This window comes from Loxodonta africana, chromosome 4 (genome assembly GCF_030014295.1).
Source record: "Loxodonta africana isolate mLoxAfr1 chromosome 4, mLoxAfr1.hap2, whole genome shotgun sequence".
In the NCBI taxonomy this organism is placed as follows: Eukaryota; Metazoa; Chordata; class Mammalia; order Proboscidea; family Elephantidae; genus Loxodonta; species Loxodonta africana.
Genome location: NC_087345.1, coordinates 93997674 through 94020441, shown reverse-complemented (window position 1 = coordinate 94020441; position 22768 = coordinate 93997674). Strand labels below are relative to the sequence as shown.

General features: G+C 38.9%; 1 protein-coding gene across 1 annotated transcript; it reads right to left on the bottom strand.

Annotated features, from left to right (window-relative positions):
• Window positions 1-285: 285 nt before the first annotated feature.
• LOC100659216 (olfactory receptor 8S1-like) lies at window positions 286-1675 on the bottom strand. Its single transcript, XM_023540002.2, has one exon. The coding sequence runs from the start codon at window positions 1472-1474 to the stop codon at window positions 557-559; it is 918 nt and encodes a 305-aa protein (XP_023395770.2). The 5' UTR covers window positions 1475-1675; the 3' UTR covers window positions 286-556.
• Window positions 1676-22768: the final 21093 nt, after the last annotated feature.

Genomic DNA, 22768 nt, shown 5'->3' with positions numbered 1-22768 from the left:
TTTAGAACGCACCCTACTCTGGTATGGCTTCATTAACATAACACAAGAAAGCTCCTATATTCCAACAGGATCATATTAACTGGTACAGGGGGTAGAATTTCAACACGTATTTTTTGGGTGGACACAATTCAATTCATAACAAGCTGTTAGAGCACTGCAACCAGAATGACTGATTTCTGCCTCTCTGAATCTTTCCTCAAGATTAAAATTCCTAACAAAGTCAGTGGCCTGACATTGATCATGTGCTCATTCCTGGGTTAGAATATTGCCCTGTGGTGAGGGGTGTTGGGACACCATGATTAACAATCTTTGTAAGAAAAATTGCTAGGCAAGAGATTTACCTTATTCATTAACCTTCCTCTGACTAGGACAAAGCTTGTGTCATATCAAGAAAATAGTTGTCTACCTTTTTAAAAAATACGTTTCAGAAAAAGAAGGTGTAACTTATCTTGCAGATTCCGATATTGGAGAATTCTCCATAATATCCAGGCACTGCATATTGCAGTAATACCCAGTTTCCTCATCATTCTGACATTGTAGTCTATTATTTAAAACACTAGAAACATTTTTTCAATGTTCTTCTCACTGCTGCCTTCACCTCCTTGTTCTTTAGGCTATAGATGAGGGGGTTCAGCATGGGAGTGATCACACTGTACTGCAGGGAGAAAATTAACTCTTGAGTGGATCCTGAGTTTGGCATGAGATAGCGGAGCAATCCCGAGCCATAAAAGAAGCTCACGGCAGTGAGGTGGGACGAGCAGGTGGAGAAGGCCTTGCTTCTACCTGTGGTGGAGCTGATGCTCCGGATGGTGGAGATAATGCGAACGTAGGAGAAAAAGATCAGGAGGAAATTTCCAAAGAAATGCACAAGACTGGAGCAGAGAAGGGCAGTAAAACTTGCAGAAATATCAGAGCAAGACAAAGGATAGAGGGAAGGGAGCTCACAGCTGAAGTGGTGGATATTGTGACCATCACAGAAGTTTAAATTGAGAGCCACAAGGATATTGATGAGAGCATCCAGAAAAGCTAAGCCCCACGAACCCCACACAAGCCCCGCGCAGAGCTGCATGTTCATGATCTGGCCATACAGTAGAGGAGAGCTGATGGCAACATAGCGGTCATAGGCCATAACAGCCAGTAAGCAGGATTCGGTGCCCCCAGTGGCAAACACAAAGAAGACCTGAGCCAGACAGCCCTCTACTGAGATGGTTTTTTTCTCAGACAGTAGGTTCTCTAGCAGCTTGGGTACCGTAACAGATGAGTGACAGAGATCCAGGAAGGACAGTTGTCCCAGGAAAAAGTACATGGGTGTGTGGAGGTGAGAATCAGCCTTGATCACCAACAGCATCATCAAGTTTCCCATCATGGTTAAGAGATAAATCACCAAGAATAACACAAAAAGCAGAGTCTGGATCTGGGGATCAATAGGCAGCCCAAGGAGGATGAACTCGGAGACAGCACTGTGGTTTTTCATTGTCTTCAGTATGTTCTTTGGAATGTAAGAAAGAAGTCAGATAAAGCCTCTTCTTATGCCTGACACATCTCCAAGTGTTCCAGCCCTCTTCTCTATTCAAAAAGTTTCATGCCTACGTAAAAATTCATATACAGAAACGATAAACTTCTTTAAGTCTCTAGATTTTTTAAAACCTTAGTAATCTTTTCTGTAGGACCTCAATCCTCCGTCAAATTCCTGTTCATCTTTATTGTTCATGCTTTAGTTTCTTAGGCTTTGTTACTGTTGTTTTATTATTAAAGTTATTGGAGGATGTTTACAGTCTATTGATAATAATCTAGCAGAGTGGGAGAAATTGTAGGAAGAATAAGAAAACATTGCAGAAATGGTATCTCTGAGACAACGCAAACAGTTCAATTTCAGGCAAGAAGCAAAGTATGGCCTTAGGTGGGGGCAAGTTTACTTCATCCATTGACCAGGCATGGGGTCAGTAGGTTTGCTATTGGGAAGGAAGCAGTTCCCCTCCAATTGGTTTTATTTTTGCAATAAATATTTAAGTGGGCTCATTAATGGAAAGTGAAGAGGGTCAAGAGTAATTTGCAGAGTGATGAGAGAGTGAAATAATCTGCTTGCGGAGTGGGCAAGCAGATTTTCTAAAGAAATGAAATAGAGTTCTACGTCAGTGTTGAGTGCTTATTTGAGATTTAATGTGCAACAAATGATTTTCTCTAGCAACCTTCAACTACTTTGGGAGAGAAGAGAGTGGGTGGATATCTGAAGTTAACAAGCACTGAAATTGGCCAGAGAAGTGAGAAGATAGAAGAAATACAAAGAACTTAAGACTGTTGTCATAAGAGTGATCATAATGCGGAATCGTTGAATACAGACTTTTTAGGCAAGGGAGTAAGGACATGAGGGGAAGGTGGATGGGGAAAAGTGGTAGGGTGGTCAGACTATTTCTGGAGTGGTGGTACTAGAAGAAAATGAGTGGAAAATACATGAGATGGTAGTTAGATATACTTATAATCCAGGTTTTGAAGGTGTTAATGTAGGAGTGAGTGATAACAATGTCAAAGATATGATCATGAGAGAGTGGAAGAAAGCCATTGTGAAGGAAGATGTCAAGGATTTTGGAAGACCAGGTGTCGAACAGTTCTGTTAATTAAAGTGGTGAGGAATTTTATTTTTCAGGCATTTTTCTTCATTCATTTCCTGAATGTTTCATATTGATTTTAGAATTTAAAAAGGATAGAAAATTAAAAAAAAAGTACAGAAGGAAGGCAGCACATAGATATACTACATGCTGTTTTACTGATCATGAGAAACTTAATTAATACAAGAACATACTCTAGTCATAATCTCCATGCCCTGATTAAATATAATGCACTTGTGATGTATTAAGATTCAGCTCTCGTCTATGCAGTAATGCCATTTGTAAACATAAACTACCTACCGACCCTTTAAAGCTTGGCCTTCTTTTCCCACTCTGAACTAACAAGTCAGATTGCAATCATAGGCTGAGGATAATCCTTCAATACTATTGACTCCACTATCTTGACCCTTTCTGTTCTGCTCTATCTGCTGTGGTCATACTGCAAGTCTGGCACATTCAATTTCTTGAAGGACTTATGATTTCTCTCTCATTGTCTATCGAAACAGCACTCAGCATTAAAGCTATATTTAGGAATAAAATCTGCTTTGCCTGTATTTCTCACCCAGCTAAGCAATAAGTAGCACAGAATTCTTAAACAAATTTTTCAAATTCAGTGATCCAGAAGACTAGGAAGTCTGAAAGTCAGTGTGAGAATTTGGTTTTAAGGTGGAGTTTGAAAATTCCTGTTGAGTATAGATGTCTTCCTTGATTTCTAAAAGAGAAAAATAAAAGGCTAAATTGTGTATATTATTTTTTAAAATCCTAAATACTTCCAGTCATGTGAGGATTACATTTTCTGCATTTCTAGCCACAGTAACCATACGGATTTCCTGGCTTCGTCCTGAGAATATCACATCATTGGCAGAAAATGCTAGAAAAGCAGGGAATCAGACAATGAAATGCCGACAGAGAATCCACATCACCCATTATAATCTCAGAGAGGCAGCAAAAAGAAAGACCCCTCCCTTCAATTCATCTCCAAACAGAAACTCACTTAGTACCTACTAGAATTTTCTTAAACTGTGGCAAAACATCTTTCCTTAGAAATAAAGGCCAAAGAGAGAAAATCTTACAAAGGACATTTTCACAAAGGATGAATCTTGAAATTGTCCCCTCTAAGTGGACAAACTTCCTCACAGGTGGAGGCGCATTGTGTTAGAGTTATTTGAGGGGATCACAGAAATAACCTCCTTTTTTTTTAATAAAATAATCATTTTTTTTTTTAGCCTGGTGCTGCAATTTCACTATTCTGTCTTGCTTCATTTATTCAGATTGTGGGATCACATTTACGATGGAATCAGCTCTGAGAAATCTACCAATGTAAGTTGTCAGTTATAGCCACATTTAAATGGGATCAACTGATTGGGTCTTCTCTAAGGAAGAGCTGCCTGAGAAGAGCTCTTTTTAGAATGAGACATACAAAAAGTACCTAACACTGTGACTGGTCCAAAGGAGTTGCTCAAAAAGTGTTATTTAGAAATATGAATGGATAAATGAATGAATGAATAAATGAGACACAGAAGGTGAATATTCTAGGGCTTTACTACTCACAGGCCACAGATCTACTTAGGGACCAGTTAGAGATTCTGCACGCCTTGGACTTGTATGAATCCAGATGCAGGAAGGGCGCTGGAGAAAATACCACCAGTGGGAGAGGTTTGCTCCACGTGTTTTTGAGTTCCATATACCTCAGAGTTTGAGACCTCATATGTTTGGAGTGCTGGGAGAGGGTTATTTTTGAGTCACAAAGAGCCCCAAATCTGTCACTGATGTTCTCATCTCCTCCCACTGTTCACATAGCTCTCAGGTATCAGCTTCGCTAGACTTCCAGACTTCTGGGATAATGTGGGCTTTTAGCACCAGAAACAAAGGGATATAGCAGGATATAAGAAAGAGATCTTGTTTCAATTGCCCTGAACGTAAAATGGAAGCTAAAAACAGCTACCTTGTAAGGTTGTGAGAACTTTAGTAATTAAGTATAGTGCCCAAGACAATTTGAGGTGCTAAAGAACCATCCGATTTCTCTTTTCTTCACTCCCAATCCAAGTGTTTAGTTTTCCCAAAAGGAGAAAAAGAGGTGACTCTGAGGAGCAGACCAAAACATCTTAGGTAACAGAAATGAAAACCAGGTTAGAGAGAAAATGTGGGCACTATGTCTAGCCCAGGGGAGCAAAGATAAGATGAGAGGACTGATAGGGAAAGGAAGTGCTTGATGGGAGAAGGAGGGGAAGAGGTGGAAACTGAGGAGGAAAAGGTCCTATACAGGGAACTCGGCAGCAGAAAAAACTATCAAAGCACAGAAAGAAAACATTACCATGTTTCTGCCTTTTCCTGGTGCAGAATGCATCTGGTCTTCTGACGTAGTGGCTGTGCTTCTGAGCTCAGGAGAAATTCACAAAACAGAAAAAGTTCCAAAATTGTTCAATTATGTGAAAGAACATTGCCTTTTCTATTTAAGGCCCTTTTAAAAAATTTGCATAAAGAAAAATATGTTAGCTCAGCCCTCAAAAGTCCCCACAAACAGACTTCAGAAAGATTTTCTGAACTTTGACAGCATTTTTGCTCTAATTTCTAATGACACCATTAAAAGACAAAGGAAAGGTAAACTAGAAAACTTCAAATTCTAAAGGAGTAATATAGCTGTTATTTCATACTATCCCTAACGTAATTACACGATCATATCTTTACAAATCTCCCTCTGTTACTGTTAATATAGTGCCAGCAATATAATAATATATCCCTAACAGCAGTGGGTTTGGTTTTTGGTTTTTAACAATATAATAATATAGTCCTAACAAAGAGGCTCAGGCCCAGACTTAAAGAAGGGCTTCTGGGTTGAGATGGCCAATGGGATGGCAAGGTACCACCTGAAAGCCCAGGGTGCAGTTGGGCTCATTCTAATTCTTGGAAGGCTCAGCCTGAAGCAAACTTTGGACTCATTAGCTAAAAATGTTATTGGATGAGTCCTCTGGGATTTTCCATTAAAGCTAAGTGACTCATACTTTACCTATTAGTAAACTACCCTTTCTGAATACCTATGAGATGAATTTAAAAACATAACTAGGCTGGGCAGTGAAATAATCAAATGAGCAAAAATTAAGTATACAAGTTTTTAAAAAGGTATTTCACCACGCAAGTAGTGTATGAAAATGGTGAAACACATAAGCAGTATGAAGACATAAAATAAAAATTCCCAGCCATATTCCTACACACTCAAAATCACATTGTAGAGGCAACTGCTCCTATAATTTGGGTGTCACCTCCTATAATTTGTCCTGTCATGGCATACATATTACTCTGCAACTTGTTTTTGAAACGTAGTAAATTTTGGAGATTACCCTATATTTTTAAATAAAAATCTAACTCATTTTTTAAAAGTCTAGATAGTAGGTATTTTGAACAGATGTACTTTAATGCATTAAGTCAGTGCTCTACTAATGGATATTCAGGTTCATTCTGTTTTCATTTTTATATTTTAAAGAGTACTACAATGACAATTGCTGATGACAGATAGATCCTGGCTGAAAGCAGAGAATACCAGAAGGATGTTTACCTGTGTTTTGTCGACTATGCTAAGGCATTCGGCTGTGTGGATCACAACAAATTGTGGATAACATTGCTAAGAATGGGAATTCCACAACACTTAATTGTGCTCATGAGGAACCTGTTCATAGATCAAGAGGCAGTTGTTCAGACAGAACCAGGGGATACTGTGTGGTTTAAAGTTGGGAAAGGTGTGCTTCAGGGTTGTATTCTTTTACCATACCTATTCAATCTGTATGCCAAGGAAATAATCCAAGAAGCTGGACTATATGTAGAAGAACGGGGCATCAGGATCAGAGGTAGACTCATTAACAACCTGTGTTATGGAGGTGGCACAACCTTGCTTGCTGAAAGTGGACTTGCAGCACTTACTGATGAAGATCAGAGACAACAGCCTTCAGTATGGATTTCGCCTCGACACAAAGGAAACAAAAATCCTCACGACTGGACCAATAAACACCATAATGACAAATGAAGAAAAGATTGAAATTGTTGAGCACTTCATTTTACTTTAAGGGCTAAGGTGTGCCTGACCCAAGCCATGGTATTTTCAATTGCATCATATGCATATGGACGCTAGACAACGAATAAGGAATACTGAAGAAGAATTGATGCCTTTGAATTATGGTGTTGGAGAAGAATATTACATATACCATGGACTGCCAGATACGGACGAATTTGTCATGGAAGAAGTACTGTCAGAATGCTCCTTAGAAGCAAGGATAGTGAGACTCCATGTCACTTTACTTTGGACATGTTATTATGAGGGACTAGTCCCTGGAGAAGAACATAATGCTTGATAAAGTAGAGGCTCAGTGAAAAAGAGGAAGACCCTCAACTAAATAGACTGACACAGTGGCTGAAACAATGGACTCAAACATAGCAATGATTGTGAGGAGGGCACAGGATCAGGCAGTGTTTCCTTCTGTTATGCATGAGATCACTATTAGTTGGAAATGACTCATTGGGACCTAAAACAACAACGATGGTAATTAATGGACCAACTCTTTGGGCACATTTGCACAAATATTTTTTGTTTACCTTGATTTCTTTGAAGTGTTAAATTTTTAAAACATGCCTTCTAATTTCCAAGTATATGCTTTTTCCTAATTTATTGGAATTATATTATGGTAATACAATGTAGAGTGTATAGCATCTGTTCTTTGATATTTGTTGAGATCTATTTTATGACCAAGTAATAACTGGTAAATTATCCTAAATGTGTGCCTGAGAAGAGTGTGGATTTTTAAAGTGTTGGATGCAGGATATTTATGTCCTTAGAGCAAATGTTAATACTTTTTGCCTGCTTATGTTTATCAAAGTCAGGAAAGGTATGCTTCAGGGTTGTATTGTTTCACCGTACCTATTCAACCTGTATGCTGAGCAAATAATCTGAGAAGCTGGACTATATGAAGAAGAACGGGGCATCAGGATTGGAGGAAGACTCATTAACAACCTGAGTTATGGAGGTGGCACAATCTTGCTTGCTGAAAGTGAAGAGGCCTTGAAGCACTTACTAATGAAGATCAAAGACCACAGCCTTCAGTATGGATTGCACCCCACATAAAGAAAACAAAAATCCTCACAACTGAACCAATGAGCAACATCATGATAAACGGAGAAAAGATGGAAGTTGTCAAGGATTTCATTTTACTTGGATCCACAATCAACAGCCATGGAAGCAGCATCAAGAAATCAAATCACGCATCGCATTGGGCAAATCTGCTGCAAAGGACCTCTTTAAGGTGTTGAAAAGCAAAGATGTCACCCTGAAGACTAAGGTGTGCCTGACCCATGCCATGGTATTTTCAGTCGCATCATATGCATGTGGCAGCTGGACAATGAATAAAGAAGGCCGAAGAAGAATTGACGCCTTTGAATTGTGTTGGTGAAGAATATTGAATATACCATGGACTGCCAAAAGAACAAACAAATCTGTCTTGGAAGAAGTACAAACAGAATGTTCCTTAGAAGCGAAGATGGCAAGACTGTGTCTAACATGCTTTGGAGATGTTGTCAGGAGGGATCAGTCCCTGGAGAAAGACATAATGCTTGGTAGAGTACAGGGTCAGCAGAAAAAAGGGAGACCCTCAACGAGGTGAATTGACACAGTGGCTTCAACAATGAGCTCAAGCACAACAATTGTAGGGATGGCGCAGGACCAGACAGTGTTTCGTTCTGTTGTGCGTAGGGTCGTTATGAATCGGAACCAACTCGACGGCACCTAACTGCAAAAACATGTTCATCATTCACTGAAACAAGTGTATTAAATTTTACTAATATTATGACATGAGGAGGGCTTGCTAATTTCTTTCTACTATGTTGTTGTTGTTAGGTGCTATCGAGTCAGTTCTAACTCATAGTGACCTATGTACAACAGAACAAAACATTGCCCGGCCCTGTGCCATCCTCACATTTTTGCTATGTTTGAGTCCACTGTTGCAGCCACTGTGTCAATCCATCTAGTTGAGGATCTTCCTCTTTTTTGGCTCTCTACTTTATCCAGCATGATGTCTGCCCCCAGGGACTGGTCCCTCCTCATAACATGTCCAAAGTAAATAAAATGAAGTCTCACCATCCTCTCTTCTAAGGAACATTCAGGGTATACATCCAAGACAGATTTGTTGGTTCTTCTGACAGGTCATGGTATATTCAATACTCCTTGCCAACATCATAATTTTTTTTTCTTCTTTAAATAATTTTTATTGTGCTTTAAGTGAAAATTTACAAATCAAGTCAGTCTCTCACATATAAACTTATATACACCTTACTACATACTCCCATTTACTCTCCTCCTAATGAGTCAGCCCACTCCCTCCTTCCAGTCTCTCCTTTCCTGACAGTTTTGCCAGTTTCTAACCCTCCCTACCCTCCCATCTCCCCTCCAGACAGGAGATGCCAACACAGTCTCAAGTGTCTACCTGATACAAGTAACTCACTCCTCATCAGCATCTCTCTCCAACCCACTGTCCAGTCCCATTCCATGTCTGATGAGTTGTCTTCTAGAATGGTTCCTATCCTGGGCCAACAGAAGGTTTGGGGACCATGACCTCTGGGATTCTTCTAGTCTCAGTCAGACCATTAAGTCTGGTCTTTTTATGAGAATTTGGGGTCTGCATCCCACTGTTCTCCTGCTCCCTCAGGGGTTCTCTGTTGTGCTCTCTGTCAGGGCAGTCATCGGTTGTGGCCGGGCACCATCTAGTTCTTCTGGTCTCAGGATGATGTAAGTCTCTAGTTCATGTGGCCCTTTCTGTCTCTTGGGCTCATAATTATTTTGTGACCTCAGTGTTCTTCATTCTCCTTTGATCCAGGTGGGTTGAGACAAATTGATGCATCTTAGATGCCCACTTGTTACCATTTAAGACCCCAGACGCCACAGTTCAAAGTGGGATGCAGAATGTTTTCTTAATAGAATTATTTTGCCAGTTGACTTAGAAGTCCCCTTAAGCCATAGTCCCCAAACCCCCGCCCTTGCTCCGCTGACCGTCGAAGCATTCAGTTTATCCCGGAAACTTCTTTGCTTTTGGTTCACTCCAGTTGAGCTGACCTTCCCTGTATTGAGTATTGTCCTTCCCTTCACCTAAAGTAGTTCTTATCCACTACTTAATCAGTAAATAACCCTCTCCCACCCTCCCTCCCTCCCCCTCTCATAACCACAAAAGAATGTGTTCTTCTCAGTTTAGACTGTTTCTCAAGATCTTATAATAGTGGTGTTGTACAATATTTGTCCTTTTGCATCTGACTAATTTCACTCAGCATAATGCCTTCCAGGTTCCTCCATGTTTTGAAATTGTTTCACAGATTCCTCACTGTTCTTTATTGATGTGTAGTATTCCATTGCCAACACCATAATTTATAGGCATCAATTCTTCTTTGGTCTTCCTTACTCATTGTCCAGCTTTCGTATGTATATGAGGAAATTGAAAATAACATGCATTAGGTCAGGCACACCTTAGTCCTCAAAGTGACATCTTTGCTTTTTAACATTTTAAAGAGATCTTTTGCAGTAGCTTTGCCCAATCCAATATGTGATTTGATTTCTTGACTATTACTCCCATGGATGTTGTTTGTGGATTCAAATAAAATGGAATCCTTGAAACTTCAATCTTTTCTTCGTTTATCATGATGCTGCTTATTGGCCCAGTTGTGATGAATTTTGTTTTCATTATGTTGAGGTATAATCCACACTGAAGGCTATAGTTTTTGATCTTCATCAGTAATTGCTTCAAGTGCTCTTCACTTTCAGCAAGCAAGGTTGTGTCACTTGCATATCTCAGGTTCTTAGTGAGTCTTCCTCCAATCCTGCCTGAAGCCATGTTCTTCTTCATATAGCCCAACTTCTCAGATTATTTGGTCAGTGTACAGATTGAATAAATATGGTGAAAGGATACAATCCTAATGCACATCTTTTCTGACTTTAAACTATGCAGTATTCCCTTGTTCTGTTCGAATGACTGCCTCGTCTATGTACAGATTCTGCACGAGCACAATTAAGTGTTCTGGAATTCCCATTCCTCACAATGTTATCCATAATTTGCTATGATCCACACACTCAAATGCCTTTGCATAGTCAATAAAACACAGGCAAACATCTTTCTGGTATTCTCTGCTTTCAGCCAAGGTCCATCTGATATCAGCAATGATGCCCTCATTCCACATCCTCTTCTGAACCTGGCTTGAATTTCTGGCAATTCCCTGTCTATGTACTGCTGCAACCATTTTTCAATTATCTTTTGCAGAATTTTACTTGCATGTGATATTAATGATATTGTTTGATAATTTCTCCATTATGTTGGATTACTTTTCTTTGGAATGATCACATATATGGATCTCTTCCAGTCAGTTGGCCAGGTAGCTGTCTTCCAAATTACTTGGCATGGAGGAGCAAGTGCTTCCAGAGTTGCACCCCTTTCTTGAAACATCTCAATTATTATTCCATCAATTCCTGGAGCCCTGTTTTTTGCCAATGCCTTCAATACAGCTTGGACCTTTTCCTTCAGTACCATTGGTTCTTGATCCTATGCTACCTCCTGAAATGTTTAACATCGACTATTTTTGGTATAGTGACTCTGTGTATTCCTTCTATCCTCTTTTCGTGTCTTCTGCATCGTTCAATATTTAGCCCATAGAATCTTTCAATATTGCAACTTGAGGCCTGAATTTTTTGTTCATTTTTTTTCAGCTTGAGAAATGCTGCGCATGTTCTTCCCTTTTGGTTTTCTAACTCCAGGTCTTTGCGTATTTCATTATAATACTTTGTCTTCTCAAGCCGCACTTTGAAATCTGTTCGGCTCTTTTACTTTATCATTTCTTCCTTTGGCTTTCGCTACTCTATGTTTAAGAGTTTCTTATTCATCCAGCACTGCTATACCAGAAATACCACAAGTGGATGGCTTTAACAAAGGGGAGTTTATTTCCTCACAGTAAAGTAGGCTAAAAGTCCAAATTCAGGGTATCGGCTCCAGGGGATGGCTTTTTCTCCCTGTCAGCCTTCTCAACAAGTCAGCCTTTTCATCAATTTTCCCCCCGACTAGGAGTTTCTCCATGCAGGGACCCTGAGTCCAAAGGACTTGCTCTGCTCCTGGCACTGCTTTCTTGGTTGTATGATGTCTTCCTGTCTTTCTGCTCACTTCTCTCTTTTATATCTCAAAAGATATTGCCTTAAAACACAATCCAATCTAGATTGAGTCCTGGCTCTCTAACACCACTGCTGCCCATTCCCCCTCATTAATATCATAGAGGCAGGATTTATAACATATGGGAAAAAGTGATAGAAAATCACACCATACCGGGAATCATGGCCCAGCCAAACTGATACACACATTTTGTGGGGGGGGGGGGGGGGACATAATTCAATACATGGCAAAGTCAAGATTCAGTGTGTCTTTTGACATCCATTTTATTCATTTCTTTCTTTTCTGCCCCTTTAATGAACTTTTGCTTTCTTCAAATATGATGTTCTTGATGTCATCCCACAACTTGTCTGGTCTTCGGTCATTAGTGCTCAATTCATCAGATCTATTCTTGAGGTGGTCTCCAAATTCAGGTGAGATATACTCAAGATTGTACTTTGGCTCTAATGGCCTTGTTTTAGTTTTCTTCAGCTTCAGCTTCAACTTGGATATGAACAATTGATGTTCTGTTCCACAGTCGGCTCCTGGCCTTGTTCTCACTGATGATATTGAGCTTCTCTATCATCTCTTTCCACAGATGTAGTCCATTTGATTCCTGCATGTTCATTCCATCAGGCTAGATCTTCAAATATTCTTTTTGACCAATGCCATTCCTCTTTAATTCATCATTCCCAGTATGGTGTGCAATGTGATTGTGGGCTTGAAAATGGGCAACACCTGTCCATTTCAGCCCACTAATGCCTAGGATATCTATCTTTAAGCTTTCTCTTTCATTTTTGATGACTTCCAATTTCCCTGGAGTTATACTTTGTACATTCCATGTTCTGATTACTCATGGATATTTACAGCTGTTTCTTCTCATTTTAACTTGTGCCAAACCAGAAAATGAAAGTCCTGAAAGCTTGACTCCACCCACATTATTAAGGTCAACTCTACTTTGAGGAGGCAACTCTTCCCCAGTCATACTTTGAGTGCCTTTCAACCTGAGGGGCTCATCTAGTACTATATCAGACAGTGTTCTGCTTTTAGCCATGAGGTTTTCACTGGCCAATTTTTTCAGAAGTAGATTGCCAGGTCTTTCTTCCCAGTCTGTCTTAGTCTGGAAGCTCTGCTGAAACCTGTCCACCATGTTCTGTCTTTCTCAAGAAAATTCTCACTTTCTTCTACCAGGGAACTAAAGGCATCAGCAACCCTGTATCACTTTAATGCAATTTTAGGGGCTAAGAAAATAAAGGTAGGTATTAGTTCATGCAAAGGCTGACTTACTTCTAATTCACCTTTATTTCTAGGATGTTGCCCTTGTGCTAGTGGAAACACTGAACTGACACCCAGATAGATATTAAAACAAAAATTTCATTGAAGGAATAATTTCATTCTGCAGGAGAACATATGGCATTCAAACTGGTCCTAAGGCATGTTCTACTTTGCAGGCAGAACAAGACTGAAAACCAAACCTGTTGTCTTTGAGTAGATTCTGACTCACAGCAACCCTGTAGGGCAGAGTAGAACTGTCCTCATAGGGTTTCTGGGGAGCAACTTGTGGATTTGAACTGCCAACCTTTTGGTTAGCAGCCATAGCTCTTAACCACTGTACCATCAGGGCTCCAAAGGCAGAACAATGAAGTATTTAACAGGCAGGGTAAACAAATGCAAATGAGTTCACCTCAGAGCAGTTTCAAGGGAAGGAAGGAAAATTTGCAAAGATGATTAAACTACAAATTTTCTTAACATCAATTTCTAGTCTAACACAAATCTCTCATTCTTGATACAATTTGACTAAGGCAATATTTCTAAAATGAAATGTATAAATGTTCTTGATGTTTAGTGACATTTAGCTGGCTGAGTCAAGTTAATTGGAGTCCTGGAAAAGAGTGAAGATTAAATCAGCTCTAAAACTAAAGTCTTTTGAAATGAAAACATTGCTTATTCAGTTAAGCAGGAGCGAGATAGAGCCCAGGCATCTGCTAGGAAATTCCATGAAAGTGGTTGGGATAGTAAACCTATTTACATAAGTGAAAGCCCAAACTTCTGCCCTCTTTATGTTACTGATAGTCAGGACTTTTACAGCTGTGATCTGTCTACTTACTTTAATAAAGTTAGTTTCCACCTAGTTACCAATTTACAAAGACCTGGCAGGTTGCAGTGGAAAAATCCCTAAGGGTGAAAATTAATTTGGATATCAGAATGGGCATAGGCTTATTATGTGCCTATCATGACTATAAAGCTATTTGTAGGTTCTAACTTCATTTAACATTTCAGTAAGTCACATTCTCTAGGGCCAGCTGTGTAAACATTCTCAACAGGCACTGGGCTTTTGTTTTTCAAGCAGTAAAATCTTGACAAAAGGCCAAATGTTTTCTTTAGAAAAGTAGAAATGAGCTTCTCAGTTTAATTCAAAATGAAGTTTTAAATTTAGATCCAAAGCCACCTAATTCAGATATGCCAGCACCTCAGATTCTAAAATTTCATACACGCCCTTTAGAGTTCCAACCCATCCCCTTTGTAAAACCTGGACTCCATTTTTTCCCACTAACTTTAGGACACTGTCACAATAACTTTTTAGATTCTCAACCTCTCAATCACCTACCTTTTCAAGATGCCTTTAGGGGAAAAAAGACCCCAAATGCTAAGCTTACTGCTCTAGGTTTACTTCTTTGCGATGATGGCGCCATAATTGTTCACCGCTTTGTTAGCTTTCAAGTATCTTCAGAGTAGATCTTAAAAACATTTTGTTCACTTTTTTTTTTTTCAAATGAGTATTTGTCATAATTAACAGGTCAGTAATCACCAGGAGTAGAAGTCCTTAGGGATTTTATTTCACCCCATATCTATTTATAATTCTTTGATTGGCCAATTTATTTATTTTATAATGGTCATTTTGTTTGTTTAGTCATTATTTGATTTACTTTGCTTTTCTGCCTTATTTTTAGAATCTTATTTTTTTATCATTTGCTTTTGCTCCCTCCTTTTAAAAGGAATTAATATTCTTATTACATATTTCTACCAAAGAAAGACATGAAAGGAGTTTGAATTTTTTAGTTTATTTTTCTCCTAGATTGTTTTTTTCTGTCATACATTGCATTCAGGTAAGTTGTATTTGGATGAAAATAAGAGGAAACCTAAATAGCCATAACCTGATCCATAATAATGCTTATTTTTTATTTGATAAGAAGTCTGGAGAATTGTGTCATTCTGGTTTGGTTCTGCATTTTCATGATGAGTCAAGAATTTGGTTTCAATGTAACTGTATTTTTTCCCCTTGTCCTCATATTCACATTATGGCTCCTGAAGTTCATAGCACCACATTCTCATGCAATCATGTCCAAATCAGGGAGGGATGGCAAAGATTACTCTACTAAAGGGCTCACTTTAGACTTGCTGGCCATAACATGACCACCCCTAACTGCAAGGAAGATTGGGAAAATGAATATCTAGCAAAAGGGAGTGAAATTCTATGAATTGTTTAGACAACCATGATTCATTGTGTGGTGCTGAGCATTTAAATAAAATTAGAACTGTTAGTAAGTAAAAAGAGAAAATGCCAATAAAATAGGCAAGCAATGATACCCACTCATATGGTATGTTTCTTTCCTTCCTAATTTTTGTTTATTGTTGTAAATATATATATATATAAATCAGCATTTTCCAATTCATTTTTCAGGTGTACAGTTTAGTGATATCAATTACATGAATCATATTGTGCAACCATCACTTATAATCACTGCCAAATTTCCCATCACCACAAACAAACACTCACTGATTCCTAAGCAATGGCTTCTCATTCCCCGTTCCTTTTACCCCTGGTACCTGCAAATAAACTTTGATCTCTATACATTTGCCTATTCTTGTTATTTCATATAAGTGAGATCACACAATATTTGTCCTTTCATGATTGACTTATTTCACGGAACATAAGGTTCTTGGGGTTTACCCATGTTGCAGCATGGGCCAGGCTTTATTTCTGTTTATGACTGCGTAGTATTCCATTGTATGTATGTATTGCATTTTGATTATTCATTTATCTCCAATTTTGAATGTCTTTGATATAACATGTCTGAATTCTCATTGATACCACTAGCCAAAAAGGAATAACACACTTGGCATTCCTCATGCTGAAAAAACTGAAGAAAAAATTCAAGCCTCGAATTGCAATACTGAAGGATTCTACAGGGAAAATATTAAATAACACAGGAAGTATTAAAAAAAGATGGAAACAATATACAGAGGCACTGTACCGAAAAGAACTGGTCAATGTTCAACAACATCAGAAGGTAGTATATTATTAAGAACCAATGGTACTGAAGGAAGAAGTACAAGTTGCACTGAAGGCATTGGTGAAAAGGCTCCAGGGATGGACAGAGTATCAACTGAGATGTTTCAACAAATGGAAGCAGTGCTGTAGGTGCTCACTTGTCTATGCCAAGAAATTTTGAAGACAACTACGTGGCCAACCAACTGGGATAGATCCATATTTGTACCCATTCCAAAGAAAGAATATACAACAGAATGCAGAAATTATTAAACAATATCATTAATATCACATACTAGTAAAATTTTGCTGAGGATCATTCAAAAGTGATTGTAACAGTACATCAACAGGACACTGCCAGAAACTCAAGCCAGATTCAGATGAGGATGTGGAACGAGGGATATCACTGGCGATGTCAGATGAATCTTAGCTGAAAGCAGAGAATACTAGAAATATATTCAGTGTTTTACTGACTATGCGAAGGCATTCAGCTGTGTGGATCATAACAAGTTATGGATAACATCCTGAAGGATGGGAAATCCAGAACACTTAATTGTGCTCATGAGGAACCTGTACATAGATCAAGAAGCAGTCGTTTGAACAGAACAAAGGGATACTGCATAGTTTAAAGTCAAAAAAGGTGTGCATCAGAGTTGTATTCTTTCACCATACTTATTCAATCCGTATGCTGAGCAAATAATCTGAGAAGCTGGGCTATGTGAAGAAGAACATGGCTCCAGGATTGGAGGAAGACTCATTAACGACATGAGATATGCAGATGACACAACCTTGCTTCTGAAAGAGAAGAGGACTTGAAGCACTTACTGATGAAGATCAAAGATCACAGCCTTCAGTATGGATTACATCCCTACATAATGAAAAAAAAAAAATCCTCACAACTGGACCAATAAGGAACATCATAATAAACAGCGAAAAATATTGAAGTTGTAAAGGATTTCGTATTACTTGGATTCACAATCAATGGCTATGGAAGCAGCAGTCAAGAAGTCAAAAAATGCATTGCATTGGACAAATCTGCTGCAAAAGACCTCTTTAAAGTTTTGAAAAGCAAAGATGTCACCTTGAAGACTAAGGTGCTCCTGACCCAAGTCATGGTGTTTTTCAAGTCATGGTGTTTTTAATTGCCTCATATGCATGCGAGAGCTGGACAATGACTAAGACCAAAGGGCTGATGCCTTTGAATTATGGTGTTGGCAAAGAATATTGAACATACCATGGACTGCCAAAAGAATGAACAAATCTGTCTTGGAAGAAGTACAGCCAAAATGCTCCTTAGAAGCAAGAATGGCGAGGCTTTGTCTCACACCCTTTGGACATGTTATTAGGAGGGATCAGTCCTTGGAGAAGGACATTGTGCTTGATAAAGTAGAGGATCATCACAAAAGAGGAAGACCCTTGATGAGATGGATTTGACACAGAGGCTGCAACAATGGTCTCAAGCATAACGATTGCGAGGATGGCACAGGACTGGGCAGTGTTTTGTTCTGTTTCACATAGGATCACTATGAGTTGGAACCACTCGATGGCACCTAACAACAACCACCTTTTTTTTGGTATTTGTCTTTTCTTTTTTCTAAAGCTTGAGAGCTTGGAAATTTGACCCTGTTTCAAAGAAAAGTTACACCAGGCAGTATTAAAGCATGCAAAGATGACTTTTATTCAAAATTTATTGTAAGGTAGGGGGAAGCACTAAGGGAAGGGAAGGAAGGAACACCACAATAGAAGGAGGGATGCTATCATGGGGAGAAAGAGATCAGAAAATATCTGAACTCCTACTCCCCTGGAACAAAGAACTGCAAGGTTTTTTGAAAGAACACTGGTAGGAAGGGGGGTTTGATCATTGGAAAGGGTCATTAATTTACCAAGTTTGCAATTAGGTCTACTTGGCTAGGAATGTTTTCTTTTCTTATGATAAGGCCACTTGTGTCCTGGGAGACCCCAGGAGAGGGAGATATGGGATGCTTTGGTTAGGCTTCTAGAGATTGTACATACTTACAATGGGGTATTACCCAGCCTTAGTGGACGGTCAGGGAGATATTTAAACCGAGATCATTAAGATTTCTTGGTCAGCTCTTTACAGTAAGTCATTTTTCAGGGCACAAAAAGGGAGTGGGAGGTTTCTTTACCCATTGCTACTCTCCATGATCACAAGATTTGGGTAAAATGCATATGCATTTTTGTGTGTAGCCAATAAATAGGAACATTTGCACTTACCTAACTTCCTATCTATGGTTATTCCTCCTTCAGTTTTGTAGAGGAGGTATCCTTTCTCAATCCAAGATGAATGCCTCCACCGGTGCTTTAGATCTTATGCCATTCTTCGTCTTCTGGGACCTGACTCCTTCAAACTTGGAATTCTGCTTGGAATTCAAATTTTCTTCTCCATTTGTTTTTTCCACTTAGCATATTTAAACTATTTTTTCTACTTCATGTGTGTGCTCATAATGTATAATTTTCTTCCTAAAATTACTTTCCCAGTCATATATTCTGTTATAGCTTCTACCTTAATTCTCTAATTTCTTTACACCCAATTATATTGAAAGAATAATTGTATTACCTGCAACCACTTCTGCATCAACCATTCTTCTGAAGCATCTCCATGATATACTAATAACTTCTAAAACCAGCATGAATTTGCTCTAACACACTGAGATCCATGAGACACTTTATTTTTCATTTTTTGTATTTATTTTTAAAAGTGTTTTTATTATTAGATATTTTAAAACAAATATAAAAAATAAAAATATAACAAACTTCCACTACATACCACTGTGCCCTAGTGGCACAGTAGTTAGGTGTTTGGCTGCTAACAGAAAGTTCAGTGGTTTGAACCCACCAACTGCTCTGTGGGAGAAAGGTGTGGCAGTTTGCTTCTGTAAAGATTACAGCCTTGGAAACCCTATGGGGCAGTTCTTCTCTGTCCTGTAAAGTTGTTATAAGTAAAAATGGACTCTATAGCAAAAAGTTTTTTGACCATGGGTTCCATACCACACATATTTAACAAATTTTAACTTTTGCCATATTTGCTTAGGGATGTTTTATGAAAAATAGTACATTATATATCTGAAGCCTTCTTTATATCATTCCCCAATGCCAACCCTCTCCTTCTCTACCCATAGATAACTACTATCCTAAAAGTTGGAGTGTAGCCACCTGTGTGGGCAGAATTCGTCCCCTCCAAAGATGCCCACTCCCTAACCTGTGAGTTAACCGGCAAAAGAGACAGGCTTTACAGATATAATTAAGGTTACAAAAAAAAAAAAAAAAATTGTCATGGAGTTGATTCCGTTGAGTTGAGTCCGACCCATAACAGCCCTACAGGACAGAGTAAAATTGCCTCATGGGGTTTACAAGGCTGTAATATTTACAGAAAGCAAAGATGTCACTTGGAGAACTAGGGTGCTCCTGAACCAAGACATAATGTTTTCAATTGCCTCGTATGCATGTGGAAGCTGGACAATGAATAAGGAAGACCAAACAAGAACTGATACCTTTGAATTATGGTGTTGGTGAAGAATATTGAATATACCATGGACTGTCAGAAGAACCAACAAATTTGCCATGGAAGAAGTACAGTCAGAATGCTCCTTAGAAGGGAGGATGGTGAGATTTTGTCTCAAGTACTTTGGACATTTTATGAGAAGGGACCAGTCCCTGGAAAAGGACTTCATGCTTGATTAAGTAGAGGGTCAGCAGAAAAGAGGAAGTCCCTCAATGAGATGGATTGACACAGTGGCTGTAATGATAGACTCAAGCATAGCAATGATTGTGAGGATGGTGCAGGACACAGCATTATTTCTTTCTGTTGTACATTGTGTCAGTATGAGTCAGAATCAACTTGACAGCACCTAACAACAACAATCTTTATGGAAACAGATTGCCATATCTTTCTCCTGTGGAGCCGTTGGTGAGTTTGAACCACTGATGTTTTCATTAGTAGCCATACCTTAAAATAGGGATAGTAGCCTGGATTATCCAGGTGGGCATGTAACCGAATTCCTCTGGTTCTCCTCCTGTCCTATTAGCTGATCAAAATAAGACAGACTGTAATTGCAAGGGAAACAGAACGTGGCAATTTATTGTCTGTGCAGGTAAGGAGCAAAGCAGGGCCTAGAAGCCAAAAGACTACTCACTTCCCTCTGGAGGGGAGCTGGGACCTTTTATGTCCTTGAGTCTCCAGGGAGCATAGCTTGGCACCTGAAACCCTACACCCTGAGCCCTCCCATGGCCAAATTTGGAGATCCAGGTGCTGAGTCATGCTGCATAGGAAGTCCGCATTGTGGGACCTCTCGCTCTGCAAGGGGGCTTTGGTGGTGCTGTGTGCCAGAGAATATATTCCCCTTCAGGGATGCTCAGGACCCAGTCAAGTAAGGACATGATTCTTTAGATCTGTGCACGCACCAAGATCCTGGTCTGGGCATGCACAAAGATCTGGCACCAAATACAAATTGCCATTAGAGGCTGCGGTTTGCAAGGGCCGCCAGCTTGGAGTAAACCGGTGGTTAGAGACTGCAGTGAATGAAAGGGGGGGGGGGTAAAGCCATGGTGGAGCGGAGGAAGCCTCGGTGGAGCAGGATGTCAGGATTAATCTAATTACATGAGCTCTTTAGCAGAGAACTTTCTTCCTACTGATGTGAGACAGATGTGTTAGAAGTGGAGGTCAGAGAGATTCAAAGCATGAAAGGAACTCCACTCATCACTCTTGAGAGAGTCTAATGGAAAGCATGAGAAGGAATGAATGCAGCAGCCTCTAGGATCAAAGACCAGCCCCCTTGCTGAAAGCCAGCAACTATGCCCCTTTGTGTCATAACTCCAGAATGACAAGTTCTGATTGTCAAGGTTAATTTTTCATATCAGGGTTTTGACAGCCAAAGGGGACCTCAGTGCTTCAACCACAAGGAACTGAATTCAGCCATCAACCTGAGCTTGGAACTGGATTCATCCCCAGAACCTCCAGAAAGAAATGCAGTGCAAACACCTTGATTTCAGCCTGGTGAGATTCTAAGCAGAGACCCAACTGAACCACACTGCACCCAGACTTCTGACCTACAGAACTGTGAGGTAATAAATGAGTGTTGTTTTAAACTGCTAAGATTGTGATAATTTGTTACATCAGCAATATATACCTCCTTATGTGTGCTTTTATGTTTATGACAAATGTATCTATGTTTTTAAACTTTACATAAATGTATTTCACTATATGTAACATTCTGAAATTAGCTTTTTCATTCAAAATAATATTTCCGGAGATTTATTCAGGTTAATATGTATAGATATAATTCTTTAATTGCTGTATATTGTCCTATTGTATGAATATACCATACTTTATCCATTTTTCAGAAGATTAGAGTACATATCATAATTTGAATGTGTTTTGGTTCTTCTATAGATTCTATAGAATTTTCTATATAGACAAGAGCATCATCTTCAAATAATAACAAGCCTTTTTTCTTTCTTCGCAGTTCTAAATTTAAATTTCTTTTTGTTTTATTGTATATGTTCGGACTTTAAATACAATGTTGAATTGTAGAGTTGACAGTGGACATCCTTGTTTTGTTTTAATTTAATACAAAACTTATAAAATGTAATCGTTAAGCACAATGTTTACTCAAGGTTTTATAATTACTCTAATGTTAAGGAAGTTCCCTACTAGTCCTAGTTTGCTAAGACCTTTTATAATGAATAAAAGCCAAACTTTATTGAATGCCTTTTTGTACCTATTAAAAAATTTTTTTCACTTAAATTTTCAATATAGTGAATTTAAATAAAATATTTTCTAAATCTTGAATTAGAAAATCCTGCGTTAATGGTGAAAATCCAACCATCTGAAAACTAGAGAAGCAGAGAAGCAGCTATCTCTTCAAATATTACATTTGAAGAGTTAGAAAAGTAAAAGTAGTAAAGAGCCAGGATTCAGCCTCAGATCTACTAAAATCTAAAATAAGTTGTGTGTTGCTTATGCATGCATATATATATATATATATATATATATATATATATATGGAGATTAAATGGTAGAATTCTCACCTCCCATGCTGGCGACTCCGGTTTGATTTCTGGCCAATGCACCTCATGCACAGGTACCACCCATCTGCCGGTGGAGGCTTTGTACTGCTATTATGCTGAAACTGAGTAAATAATACAAGAAACTGTACTATATGAAGAAGAATGGGGCATCAGGAGTGGAGGGAGACTTATTAACAATCTGTGATATGCAGATGAAATAACCTTGCTTACTGAAAGTGAAGAGGACTTGAAGCACTCAAACTGAGGAAGATCAAAGACCACAGCCTTCAGTATGGATTGCACCTCACATAAAGAAAACAAAAATCTTTACAACTGGACCAATAAGCAACACCATGATAAATGGAGAAAAGACTGAAGTTGTCAAGGATTTCATTTTACTTGGATGCATAACCAATACCCATGGAAGCAGCAATCAAGAAATCAAAGGATGCATTGCATTGCGCAAATCTGCTGCAAGAGACCTCTTTAAAGTGTTAAAAGGCAAAGCTGTCACCTTAAAGACTAAGGTGGGAATGACCCAAGTCATGGTGTTTTCAATTGCTTCATATGCATGTAAAAGCTGGACGATGACTAAGGAAGACCGAAGAAGAGTTGACGCCTTCGAATTGTGGTGTTGGTGAAGAATATTGAATATACCATGGACTGCCAAAAGAAGGAACAAATCTGCCTTGGAAGAAGTACAACCAGAA